At 38.1% G+C, this 14,789-nt stretch overlaps 1 protein-coding gene across 1 annotated transcript; it reads right to left on the minus strand.

Annotated features, from left to right (window-relative positions):
- Nucleotides 1–4,054: 4,054 nt before the first annotated feature.
- On the minus strand, nucleotides 4,055–13,089 carry LOC103721121 (Rubisco methyltransferase family protein). Its single transcript, XM_008811184.5, has 5 exons — nucleotides 12,628–13,089; nucleotides 10,710–10,876; nucleotides 10,296–10,595; nucleotides 6,914–7,177; nucleotides 4,055–4,656 (listed from the first exon to the last, which is right to left on the minus strand). Exons 1-5 carry the CDS (start codon nucleotides 13,001–13,003, stop codon nucleotides 4,288–4,290), a joined length of 1,476 nt encoding a protein of 491 aa, XP_008809406.4. The 5' UTR covers nucleotides 13,004–13,089; the 3' UTR covers nucleotides 4,055–4,287.
- Between the last annotated feature and the right edge of the window lie 1,700 nt (nucleotides 13,090–14,789).

Raw genomic sequence — 14,789 nt, forward strand, 5'->3', positions numbered from 1 at the left:
CTCCTTTCGCCAAAATGCACTTAGATCTCCAGCTTTTCTGCACTAAGGGCTGCTAATTATATTTGTAGGCAACTAGTTTTCTCATGAGTACTTAAATTTTTGATGGATGCTTATATATTATTTGTGCTAGCAATGGCCTAAAGGCATACTGTTGGGGGGAAAAATGGATTGCCCCGAAACACGTGGACGTATCGCCGGCACATGATGACAGGCACCCCGGCAACAACCCCCCGAGACGGCCGGCCTTGAGGCGCCCGACATCCATGCGACCGACCTCGAGGCGCCCGATCTCGGCATCCCCGACTTCAGAAGGCTGAACCCAACTCAGCAGGCCAAGCCGACCTCAGAAGGCCGACCTTGTCGTCCACCTGCTGCGGTCATGCCCTGCAGCAGCTTCACCGCACCACGCTTCGCTCACCAGCTCAACCAGGGACCATGCCCTGCTACAACCGTCAGCAATTAATGCGCATGGTCTCCACAGATCTCCGACTTACTCCACAATTAATGTGTATGGTCTCCATAGATCTCCTGCTTACTCAAAATCTCAGGCCATCCATGGCAACTAGCTGTACACCTACGGCAATTCATTAATTCACACGACCACGCCCAATCGTGACGGCGACTCATTAATTCGCCCAGTCGCTTCACAGGTAACCTTGTATCCCTCCTATAAAAGGAAAACCTTTTCCCCTAGATCGGGGACTTCGGACTCTGGGACTCTGTCTGCAGTCTCTCTCTCTTTTTCCACGAAAGCCCCCTCTGACTTAAGCATCGGAGGACCAGCGCCGGAAACTCCGGCCACTGGCTTCTTGCAGGTCCTCCGGAGGACGCAGCCCGCCGACGTACCACCCGCACCGAAGCTCCTCCTTCTCAGCCAAGTGGTCACCCCCGGGTCCAATTTCCAGCAACACATACATTAAATAAGGTACCAAAACATGTGTCTTCTAAAATTGCAAATGCTGGCAAAGATGCGGAAAGCACGGTTTGAATGTTTATTATAAGCACAAGTGCCTTGTTGGTATGGGGCTCCATTTCCGTATGCAGCTAACTAGTATAAATTACATGAATTGGTTTTGGTCTTTTCTTGCTCCTTTGTTATTTGAAATAGAATTTCATTGAATTGTGAGGACTACTTTTTTGGGGTTTTACTTTTAATGGCTCAGTTAGTAATATTACTATTTTAACTTAAAATTTTAAGTTGAAAATTTTTCTTCCAATGCTTAAAATTGCAATTCAGAATTATAGGTTGGAAGCCAGAATATTTTTTAAATGACCCCCTTATGTATACTTTACTAAACATTTGGTTTTATAAAAATCTTCTTTATGTAGCACATTTATCCAGAGATCAAAATTAACAGTTAACACAACTCAGGCACACTCATGTTTCATAGTTGGAAGTCAAAAGGGTAAAATACTCAAGGGAAAAAAAATAAGATAATCATTTACAAAATATTCATATTTGACATTGCTCCAAAATAAGAGTATTTGACATATCAAGAAGAAATATTTCTAGCACATATTAGCAAAGTTGATTTACAATGTATCGACTTTTCTCCTTCAGTTTGGTCTCTACTTGAAAGAAGATAATAGTAGAAGCTTAGAAGCTAAAATCAAATTTATCAAGTTACACAAATCTTGGAAAAAAATATAATCAAACAGATTACAGCCACCCATGCTTTTACTCATGCAATGATAATGTGCTCTTGTGCTAAGATCATACTCTTGCATGAGCGCAACATTCTCGATAGCCCTGGGTCAATATTCCATCACATATCACCTCACAACTTCGCTCACAATTGATTAGCTTCTTCACTGAAAAACTCTGGACGTATAAGCTCAAGAGATTGAGAGGTTAATTGTGATTTTTTTTTCCTTATTTTTGATGCAAAGAGGAGGAAAGACCACCCAATTTATCAAGTCTTTGTTAGACTATTAGCTTCCATCCTTCATCCTACGTTGTCCAAACTACTTCCATCTTATACTTTACTTGCTATGCAGATCTTTGATTGTTTTCCTGCCATATGCTATTTAGTCTCTCTCTCATTTACTAGTTGATAGCCATAAAAGATCTCATGACATCACCCAAATAAAAAGCGTCTTCCCCTTGCCAAGGATCAGGACAAATGTTTGGTCATCTGGCACACCAACCCCGGCGTTTGAATGCCATATGTGTCGCATTCCTGAAGCCCCTGAAGCAAAACCAAGAAATGTTCAATGCATTGACCCACAAAACTGCCTATTCCAATAACCCCTCCCATGCAGCCAGATGTCAAAGAATCCATAGTCCAATTCATCCCAGATTGAATTCCTCCACTAAAAGGTCCAAGTTGAGAATTACTCAAACCTGTATTTCTAAGAGAGAGAAAATCTTAAATTTTATGAAGCATAAAAGTTGAATGAGATGCGCATTGGATTTCTCTTTATATCCATTAAGTAGTTTTTAGATCAATGGTCATATTATCTAATTCACTGACTCTCTTCCAAATGAGTTTCCATGGGTGCACACAAGCTCTAGTTTGTGCATTTACTTTAAACTCAAATCTTCCCATTCATTGAGGGTTCATTAACTAATTTGATAGCAAATTAAAGTATATGGCTTTTCTTTAATCAATGACAGTTGAGCCGCACTATTCCTTTCCCCAACGGTTCAAAAGTAGACGCCTCCAACTGATCAAAGTATAAAGATATTTCCCACCCACCTTCCCTTCCTGCCTGGTCCTCACATGCAAATCATGCCCCACCTCCCCCTGGCCTTTGTCTGGCAAATATATAGGAGACCCAAAGAAGATTGGGAGAAGGTGGCCTTGGCATGATAGTATTCTTTTCTCTTGGCTCTCTTGGAATGGAGAACATGGAGCAAAACATGAGAGGTGAAAAGGAGAGCTTGAGGAAGGGATACCATGTTCCAATCCACAGCCAAGTGAGGAGGATCATGCAAGAGGATGAGAAGATCGAGGACCAGCTGCAGCCTCGGGTTCTCGAGATGAGACCCGTCTTTCGGGACCTCACAAGGCAGCTCTCAAGGTCGCCCTTAGGGCGAGCAGGCCGAGCGATCGCCGTTGGAGAGTGAGTAGGATTGAACATATTGAAAGCTTTCATGGGAGAAGATTAGCAGTGGAAGAAGATTTTTCATCTATAGTTTGTTCTCTCTTTTCCTGTAAATTTGTAGGGGTTCATATAGTGCCTTCGCATGACTGCGTACTTAGGCTGTAAAGAAAAGTATGATGATTACAGAGATTACGTCTCATGGGAGTTGACGTCTATCATGATCTCTTTCTAGGCTTTTTTCTTCTTAATTTACTTATAGTTTTGTTCCAGACTATGTGAATATGTGCCATCTTGGTTTTCTTGCTTTCATTTGATCCCTTGATATGTTTTGATGTTCTTTACTTCTGAGGAGAGAAGATTAAATTCTGAACTGCACACAAAAGTTATCCTTTCTCAGGGAAAAAAGAAAAATCTCAAAAGAGCAGTCATCCTTATTTCAAATTGATGTCTCCGGAGCTGTAACATTTGCCCTCTATTTATCCAGATTTCTGAAACATAACAATGAGACTTATTAGATTACCATGCAACTTTTCCAGTTCCCTTGTTTAACAAAAAAAGGGAAAGCTTTCCAGTTTCCTTCTGATTCTGAAAATATAATAACAGCGTATGACCAAAATTGGTTAGGCATGTCAAGAGGAGGAAGTTACAGTCTTGGATCAAGCCATACATATCTGAACCTCGTACTACATACAATACTACCAACCACAAAAGATAAGAAATAGATAAGAAGTGGCACGCCTCTATTGACGTCATATCTGGAGAGCTTAATTTCCTGAGAAAGAGTTGAAAAGAACAAAATTTGGTTACCAGACTCCTGCTTTTGTTAAATTGCCATTCATCAGAAAACTGACGCACTTCTGATGACAGCCTATTGCAGTGTTCCCATAGATCCAACAATTTCCAAAGTTTTTCTGGAGCTTTTACATCTCAAACTCTATATTTCTGAGTGAGACAATGATCCATCACTTGAATCCAATATCTTTAAATGATGTCTAAGAGTTGGACAGAAGAACTAAAGGTAGAATAGCATAATCCTTGAAAGCATGTCTATTGTTTGCTGCTTGTAATGAAAGAACTGCCCAAGTTAACATGGGAAGAAACAATTACAGAAAAAAAAATAATGTCATGGTAGGTTTCTGAAAAAGAAGAGTTTGATGATCCAATGAGCCAATGTATAACTTGGGGCATTCATATTAAAAAAAATTGAATAAAGCCAGTAACAGAACAAACACACTAACTTTAGGCAGTGGACTTTTCCTCTGATAGCATCTTGACTCTTTGAGTAAGCTTGCGCATCACATCTTTGATCATCAACTTCTTTTGCATCCTAAATTGGATGGCCAGTTCTTTTGAACTGGAAACATTTCCTTTCAAAATGGATTCATCCTCCATTATCTTTGTCGGGAAGTGCTCGAGTGCAATGACAGATAGGGCAATAACAGTTCGGAGAGCAGCCACTTCAATGGGCACTCCTAAAGGAGCTTCCTCTGATAATGACATTAGAGTGTTCAAATCGTGCCTTTGTGCTGTTTCCTCGTCATTTGAGAGAAGTACTCGTAGGGCAGCTAATAAGCGGCCATCTACCAATTCAGGACCCCCCAAGCTTACCTGAAAGGAAACAAAAGAGATTTTACAGAGAAAACTTTCAGAAACCAAATGATGCACATTGATTTTGCAAAGCAACACTGTGGTTGCTTAAGAAGATATTCAAATGTTAAACATTTATAACAACCAGCAAACAGGCGCAAGCCCACAGGTATGTGGACAATAAAATGAAGGCTGCTTTCTGATTACCATTCAAGATGGTATGAAGGAATAGATAATTCTTAGGAAGAACATGAAAGGTGAGCTTGTAATTAGGAGGCAGAAGTCAATTTAATTGTGTTATTTAAGAATTTAGCATATTCTGTTTCTCTAAGCTACTATACAAACCTACAACCTTTCCATCAATCCCTAACAAATAAGTCCTCAGCTTCAATACTTCTTACTAGCAAGAAACTTTCTTCGTACTAACAGTCATATTCACAGCCTGGATTGTTATAGTTCTCAAGTCTTCAAGGGCAGCAAATAATGGTACGCCTAATTCGCTCTCCCATCTGCAAGATTAGGTATGTACATCATGGTACAGAAGAGGAGGTGAATACATGAGAGCTCAATCGATGAGAATCAGTGTTTTCTGAGAGTTTTCTATGCTTATAGTACTGAAAGTTATTTATCTTAAAGAAAAAATAAAAGTTAGGACAGGGAATCAGTGTTTTCTGAGAGTTTTCTATGCTTATAGCACTGAAAGATCTTTATCTTAAAGAAAAAATAAAAGATAGAACAGGCCGTCCTTCATTTGTTAATTTTAACAAAAGTGTTGCTAGTCAAGCCAATTGATCAATTGGTCAACTTAAATTGGTTGATACAAGCTGGAACGGAGATGTCATGACGAAAGTCTCACAGTAATAAGAAATTCTGCAGTTTCTCTGAGTTGTTGATGCAGGATATTTTTGCAATTTGTTACTAGTTATTTGGGACATGAGAAATTTGAATGCTAATGTCAAGCTGCCCCACTATTTCCAACTTTAATTTTTTGTACTTCAGTCATTATCGATTCAGAATATCAAGAGTCAAAGACTGAGCATGGGTTTAGATAAGGAGTTTTTGAGTGTTTTTAAGTTTTAGTGTAGAGGAACCAAGGTATAGCATATACGGTTAGAGCATCACTACCAAAATCAGAACATATAACCAATTTGGAACAGCCTTTTCCATCATCATGACATCAAAAGGAGTCAAAGAAAAAAATACTTTAATTCAGGGATGAGATAAATATTATATTTATTACTTGTTGCATGATGTCTATTCCGTAAATTGGTTCTCAAGCATTTCTCTATTGATTTCCAAAATTACTAGGAAATTGTTTTGAACAAGTATTTTACATGCTTTCTAGGAATGTGACAACATTAAAGTGAATAAATGCATAATGTAAATCTCCTAGGCATGAAGGAGATATAATTAGTTATACTCAAGTTGTATTTCCTCCTCTTGTTCCCTACAGCATGTTTCAATCCATGTTTTTGGCCCAACATCCAGTAGTCCTAGCTCTAAGTACTGCATGAGTTGCCAACCAAAAAGCTCTAGTTAAAGGCAGATTTACAATATTAGTACCTTATATTCATATCATTGTTCAACAAAACTGTTTGAACCAAGAACCGCAATTTTCGTACTGGGTACTATATTAGAACCATATCGATTAGGTACAGTACGGTACATCCTCATACCAAAATAGCTTTCTAACTATTGTTCTCAATTTTTATCTCAGTATGCCTCAATACAGATCGATACACCTCGTTACGGACCAGTACATACCTCGGTATAGGGTGGTCCAGGGCGGTATGCCTCAGTACAAGGCAGTACGCCTCGGTACGGAGCTTGTACCGACTTAAAATTAAGTTTCGTACTGATTTTCTTCCTGTACGGTACGGTAGACCATGATTTAAACCATAACCATACACACATCTGTGATATTGGCACCCCATATTCATAACATTGTTCAACAGAACTATTTGAATCAAAGCTTTACACACATGCGCACAAACACACACACACATTACACATCAGAAGTCCAGATTCATATCATTAGTAGCACAGATTCATATCATTGTTCAAAAGAACTGTTTGAATCATAACCAATCACACACATAGACACACACATTACACATTAGTAGTTAGATTCATATTATTGTTCACAAGAGCTGTTTGAATACACACACATTTGCAAGTAAAGGGAAAAGAAATAATAAAGTTGCATGATATTAAGTATTATGGATCTATTTCAATTAAACCAATTTGATTAAGCAGAATTAATAGTTTAGTAGCAAACCTTGAGCAGAGCCTGATCTCCCTGTAAATTTAACTGGGATAAAATCTCCTCCTGCCAATGTTTGGGAGATAAAAAGCTGGGGGTTGAAACTCCAGCAGCCATACTAGCAGCATCAAGAAGAGTTCCATCATACTTTAGTTCAACATAGTCAAATGGATTTGATGGAATCACAAACCCATAATCAAGAAGGAAAAGGTCATTGCTTAAACAACCATAGTTCAGCATTACTGGAGTATCTTGCTCAATGGGTGTTTCTGCTACAACCTGTGCATGTTGCAAATCAATTATTCAACTCCAGGGAAATGTTAAATTGTGTTCAATATTCATGGAACTCTTCCATAATTTAAGGAAGGTTAAAAACACAATCTCAATATTTATTTTGGCATCATCCATGAGTGTCTCCAAAAAAAAATATCTGGGTAGAGATACAGATGCAATATTTGCATCCTTACATAGTAATTTGTAAAGCTGTATGCAAAAGGACATAATAGCATGAACCTAGGGAACATATTCACTTTTACCAATTCAATAAGGTGGCACAACAATTACATGTTTCACTTCTAGTGGTAAGACCCCATTGCAAAAAAAAGATTTTCTATCATTTTGGCCACTGCAGATGTTTTTTTAGCAAAGGGTTTAAACAATGCTACATACAAAAACAAAATATAAAATACAAAAAACAGATTTCATTTCTGGGTCATTTCACTTTCTTTGTCATTGGTGCCCCACACTAATAGCATCTGGGAAAAGTGAACTTTGGATCACTCACACATGCCATCATCCACAAAAGAGTTGTATTAAGAGAGATAAGCTACAGTGCTATCGTCAGAGTTTGAGCCACAACTCTATCAAAAACTACATGGTGACCATCTGAAATTAAGATTCCAGATAATTTTACATTACCAGAAGTATCAAAAACTTCAATCAAATATTTTGGGGGAATCCTTACATGAACGTCAATTTAAAACAAAATAAACTATACAAGTAGAACTAAAAGCCAAAACATATAGTGGGTCATATAAATAGAAAAACTACACCATTTGACATGTTCTAGGAATTCTAAAATACTTTAGAATCAAATTAGCAAGTCTTCCCTTCACATTAGTAATTGTACATATAGTGACAAAAGATGTATAGGCAAGAAACTTCTAGAATAATTGATTTCTTTTTTCACTTTTAAAATTGTCATCGTCACAGATCATATGCATTTTACACCATTAGGATGTTGGTCAAAAGCTAGTAGTGGGGTCTTACCCCCTCCCTTTTCTCTCTCGCATGCGCTCATACATATAGAAAGCAGAAATCCATTCACTGAATATCTAGGTTAGCAAATACAAAGGGGAAAACTCTGCTGATTGTTGAATCACCAACATTAATTTGGACAAAACTAATCTTAAGGTTATTGAGCTATGTCACATCTGTAGCAGAGAGTCTTGAGTGGATGTGAACTTTACAAAAACATGGTAACTCTATTAATCAAGTACAAAGGCTATTCATTATACAAAGTTAAACAATGCAATAATAAAAAAAAGACAGCACAGTGCAAGAGGCTCCCACCATTGCAGAGTATGGGGAAGGTCAAATGTACTCAACCTTACCCCCACATGCAGAGAGACTATTTTCATAATTAAACAATGCATGCAATGGCAAAGAAACAAAATCATAAGTATCATCAAATTATAAAAGTTTCTAAAAACTAGGCACTGAAAGAATGAGACCATAATAGAAAAGATTGATCTCAAAGTGACATTGACAAGTTATTCTAGAAAGGTTTAAAATTCTGCTCATAGCAGGTTTAGACTAGTTGGTGCATATCGTACAAGCCCAAAGCTGATGCATAACATATCAGCCCAAAGCCAATACTGGAGGGAGGGGGCCTGTATACCCATCTTGAAAACTGGTGGCAAGCCAACCCGACTCAAGGCATATCAAGCCCCAATCGAGCCATATTGACCCAACCAGATGTCGAACCGAGTGCTACCACCAAGTACTACTTGGTGAGGGTGCAAACTAGAGCAGTGGATAAAATCTTTGGAAATTGGTACCAAGGAACTGGCTTAGGGTTTGTGTCCCACCCTCACCCGGATTTCAACTGGAATTTCTACCATCATAATTCTCACATAATAATAATAATAAATAATAATAGTAACAACAACTGGATTTCCACTAGCCTTTCTACTATCCTATCTCCCAAATAATAATAAAAATAAATAACAATAGTAATAACAACTCCTTGTTTTCCATCATTTTAAGGTAAGAACAAATATAGGAAGAAGCCAGCAGTCCTTTGGATGCAATTTCTGCAGGATTAAGCAACAAACATCAGATTTTGGGCTAGAAAAGCATTCTAGCTTGGTAAACCCACAGCACCCTTTTTCTATTGTTTGAAAATTGACTTTTTAGTTTTTAATGAAAAATAATGCTGGGATTTTATTATTGGAAGATCTAAAGGCTATGATTAGAATGGAAACAAGATTAAAATCAAGGAAAATTAGTTGATTGCAAGATACATTCTTGATGTGTTTTTGGATTTGATGAAACAGAAAATCAACCATAGGAAATGATTTCAACTATTAATATTAATTCAATGATTTCCAAGAAATTCAAACTAGTAAGATTCATCAACTTAAAGATGGTCTTGTATCGAACTTCTTTAATCCTTGCTTGGATTTTGGGAGTTTGAAGATGATGAGAAAAACAAAGAGTTTTTTTCACATCTTTAACCCATTAAATCGGTTCGGTCATCAACTCAATCTTTCTGATCTTCAAGAGCCTAGAAGGCTCGACAGGAAGAAGAGCCCAAACTTCCATTTCTCCTACTCGTTGTCCCCCTTGCTTCGCCCTTCCTCTAAGGATGAATGTTATATGTTCGAAGAAAATGATTTCTCAGAATTCATCAAATTGAAAACATAATATCCATTAATTCAAAGAAGTCTATTGACCTGATTGCATTTCACTTGTCAATAATAGCACATATTTGTTTTCAATACATTTTTAATTGCATGTCACATAATGTTATTCAGTAAGCTAACAACATATAAACTTCTGGAGACATCCAAACAAACCATGACTAGGGTACCCAAAGCAATACCTATACCATATTTCTTGCAAAGAAAAATATCAAGATGACAACAAAGAATAAGAAAAACAAAAAATGAACGCCAAAATAAGCTGCATCAAAGGTGTATCAGGAATCTCAAAGCATATGGATCGACACACTTTGCTAGCACTTCACATGGTATAGACTGTACCATACACATGCATGGTTGAGACAAGGTTGATATGTGGTATTCTGAAATTTGGATTCAAAGTAGCAATTTCGACCCATAAAACCATAAAACAGCAATACTTTTGTAGGGTAGACTATGTTTGAAGAACTTACCTTTAATGACATATTTGGGCTGTCTAGATCTTGTTCCTGAACAATTCGAGCATTTGGTTGAAAGCTGTGGTTGCACATATCTATGAGTGGGAGCAGCATAGGTATGTCAGCATTTTTTCCATTAGGAAGGATCTCACCATGCAAACGGAAGGCTCTAGAAGAAACTGCCGACAAGGCCCAGCCAAGTGAAGATGCATTTACATCTTGACCTCCAAAAGGATGATCTTTCAAAGCAACATCCTCAAGCATAAGCTTAATTTCTTTCTCAAACTCAAGAAGAAAGCGACATCTCTTATTTACCTGAAACAGTATTTAATCATGATTGTAATAAATAAATCAACTCAAGATCTTGGCTTGGATTCCTGCACAAAAACAGCATCCGAAAGAAAGTAACTAATTTAAGATTTCAACAACCTGGTGAAGAAGAGGAGCATATTGCAGGTTCTTTATGTCTTCCCTGGAAAAGAAAATTGGAACATTGAAAGCTTCTGGTAAATTGCTGATATACGGCCACCAAAAGGAACCAACCATTGCCCTTTCTTGAAGAAGCCTCAAGCCCAATCTCATAGCCCATAATTCCTCTGTCACATGCTCCCCGCAGGGTCCAATTTACTCCTTACTAAAAACTCAATATAGCCTAATTTGCAAGATAGAATGTCACAGACTAAATTGAGCCACAAAGACTGACAGCATGAGGCCCAGCACATTATCAAATGAAAAAAACTTTCTTGCAACCACATTTCTATCTAATAAGGAAGTAGCCATATGAGATCTTCGAGAACAACTTATGGTGCTCTTCGAAGTCTATTTTCAACTCTGAGAAACAGGTGATTTCATACAACAGATGCATAATGTAGCATCTGGGATGTTCATGTCCACCTGCATAGATACTGTTATTTTCAAATATTTGGGCTTGCCTCTATCATATGAGAGAGATATTCAAACTTGGCTCTAAGTTTGGAAAAAGCTTATCCATAGTTGCTTAAGTTTATCTAGTAATCAAAATGAACAAGCCAAGCCTCAAGAAGGGCATCTTAGAAAGAAAAAAGGTTATTGTATTTATCCCATCTATTGTGTTTTCTCCCCAGTCCTTTTGGTTGCTCTTTATTTTGATTCATAGATCAAGGTTAGAAACTTGGTTTCAATTTCACCATGCAAAATAATTTTGGCATAAAGGATTTTAGCAGTCCGGCGATTTCAAATCATGTTCAAGGTTTTAGTTGAAACAAAAATGTTAAATAAAAATAACTAATAAAAATAATAAAGAAGAGAGCAAGCCTTGGTGCAACATTAAAATTGCTTCATTATGACTTAGGTGTTACAAGTTCAAAACACGAAAAGAGCCTCACCCCACACGGGGTTGCAGCAACATGTATCTGACCCTCTCTAGATCCTGCAATGGCAGAAGCTTATTGGCTGACCTTTTTACAAATAGGAAAAAAAAATATATCAACGATGTCAAATGTCATTTTGGAGTATATTATATTGTTTCCAACCTTCGAATGTATTATCTATAATTTTAATGGTCTAAAACTTCTAAATGTTGTTAACAGTCATTGAAAAATTGTACAAATGAAATAAATACTAGGAACCAATACAAGTTTGAAAAGTAGACTAGATACCATATCGGTATTATAATATGTTATTTTGTTTAGAATCTTATAAACCAAATACATGCATGCACATGAAAATAACAAAACTTTTAAAACTTTTTACATATGTATCCTAATGCCTGACTGTTAATTATTTTTGGTACTACACTTTTAGTTGTTGCTTGATGCTTGAATAAGATTGAATATCCTATATACTAGAATATAATGATCATATTAGAGAGGATCTTGTAGGCTCTATTCTTTGGTTTAGTTCCTATATCAAGCAAAATCAAAAAAATATGGCAGCCATTACCTAATCTCAACAAGTTAGATAAGAGAAAAAACACATGGTACAAAAGAAGAAGAAGAAGTTTAGAACTTAAAAAAACAATTTTTTCAAGAAATTCCCATCACTTGTCAAAGGTGGAGGAAAAACAAGCAATGAACTCATAAGACTCAGGGGAAAAGTCTTTCTTTTCCCACTGAGCGTAAGACAAACAAACAAACAAATAGATTAAACGAACCCAACTGTTTCTCAACCAAAAACTTAAAATTTCAAGCAATGAACTCGCAACTGCTCCTTCTCTTTTCCTTGTATTTCGGAAAATGCTTAATGTACTCCCAGAATAGTTTTTTCTTTCTCAGATTTTCTTATCGTTTGATTGGATTCAGCAAAATACTTTAACAAGCAACAAAAATCAAAACCCAAAGAAGAAAACTTATGATGGAAAGCCAATTACCAGGCACTCGGCGAGCCAATTGGCTCAGGACGGAATCAGGACCCTCTCCACCGCCATCGGGCTCGGGGTCTCGGCGTAATCGAAGGGGAAGGTGGCTCGGGAGGACGACGAGCTCCGACCGTTGGGGGATGTCGTCGGTGGCGACGACACCGAGCCCGTGGTAGGGGTGATCGGCTATTTTGAGCTTGGGGTGGAGGAGGCCGCCCTCCCTCCGCACCCACCGGACGAGGTCCGGCGGGTGGGGGACGATGCGCGCCGCTGCTGTCACCGGCGGCGCGGAGGATGTCAATTGGCGGCGGTGGGTGAGGGAGGATGTCGACGAGGTCACGAAGTCGACGGTCGCGGTTAGCACCTTAGAGGCCGCCGACGCCGCCATTTTTAGTAGTGGAGGGAGAGTGGGTTTCGAAGAAGATAATGTGAGGGTAGCAGGGCTGTCGCTGTGCCTCCATCTGGGTCCAAGATATGAAACCGGTAGGTCCCTGGATGTCGCCTGAAACCATATTTAATAATTGCTTGAGAAATTTGTTAACTAATACATGATATATTTATCATTTTGATAGATTTTATTGTGATCATTAACTATGAAAAACAATCATATGAAGTTTTTGTTCCTAAGCAAAAAAAAATATGAATTTTTTGTTAATCTGCCTATATTATTATATTGATCAAGGTCAAAAACACATATGTCAATATATTTTAATTTTAAAAAAAAGTATAGTAACACCTGTTCAAATTTGGATGAGAAATATGTTCTAGCCATCCATCTCTAAATTTTAGTGACTTCTAAATTTTTAAAAATTTTAGTTATATATTTTTTTTATTTGTTGCAATATGGTCTAGCCACCTATCTCAGTTGAAAATTATTATCATGTGATCGTCAAGTGACGACACTTCGGGCTCAGCACCGTCACATTCATGCCCATTAGGAACAAATTAGGGTACAAGATGCCGGTCCAGTTGGTCCGACAGGCGTGGATGTAGATCTAGTAGAGGAGGCGGCACTTGATGGAATCTTCAACTGCTTGGCTTACAACAACAATATTTAGACAGTAGAAAATTTGAAGAAAGAAGCTTTCCTAGCTCGACCATTTTGCGTGCTATGTGGTAGCGGGGAAGAGCCCACAAGCCATCTCTTCCAAACTAGTGATTACTCAGGGCTCATTTGATTCGCGGAAAAAAAAAAAAAGGAAAAGTGTGGTCAACGGAAAATTAATGAAATACCTCTTGTTTGGTTGGAGTTTTCAAAAGAGAGAAACGGAAAAGTTGTATTCCTATGGAAATATGATTCCCACATTTCATGGCAAACTCTTTCCCATAAGAAACATGAGAAAGTTACTTTCCCATAAGGCGGAAATCACTCCATTTTTATTTTTTTTCAAAAAGGCTCTTCAGCATTAAAGAAGCATTAAAGAGGCATTAAAGACCTAATTCTTATTAAGGGTATAATAGAAATTATACATAATTTTTCCAGGAGAGTGGATGGTCAACCAAACATAAGCACTTTGAAAATTTATCACTTTCCCATTGTTAACCAAACATGCCAAAAGTACTTTCCTAGGCATCCTCTTCCTAGGAATCTGCTTTCCAGGAATCATATTCTTATGAGAAAAAATGCTTCCCGCAAACCAAACAAGCCCTGAGATCATCTAGCCAACTCGCTCCCAAAACGGGCATGGGACTACCTAGTCACCATTGCATATGGAACGAGAGAAATGGCAGGGTGTTCAGATATGCTCCCCGCTCAGAGTTATGGAGACATGCTACTCCTTGCTTGCCTACAGGGAACAAAGTCCAGCCCCAGACCATCAAAATATTGAAGCTTTTCAAATCTAGACGACACAAAACCAGCGAGGCAGGAGTTTCAGAACGATCAACAACAACAACAAAAAAAAACAAAACACAATCTTCCATTTTCTTTTTCATGTACATTGCACATTCCTATTTAAGGCTGCAAATGGGTTGGGTTGACCCATGATCCGACTCGACCCGACTCGCTTAGATCCCACCCGACTCGCTTAGATCCCACCCGACTCGTTTTGGATGACCTGTGGGGCCAGATCGGGTCTTAAAATTGGACCCGTTCCATTTCTAGGTCGGGTTTAGATTTATTGAACCCAAACCCAACCCAACTTGGCTCGTTTGAAATTTAGATAATTTTGGAT

Source organism: Phoenix dactylifera, chromosome 5 (assembly GCF_051530095.1).
Source record: "Phoenix dactylifera cultivar Ajwa chromosome 5, Ajwa_hap1_PhDact_Kaust_v1.1, whole genome shotgun sequence".
Taxonomy (NCBI): Eukaryota; Viridiplantae; Streptophyta; class Magnoliopsida; order Arecales; family Arecaceae; genus Phoenix; species Phoenix dactylifera.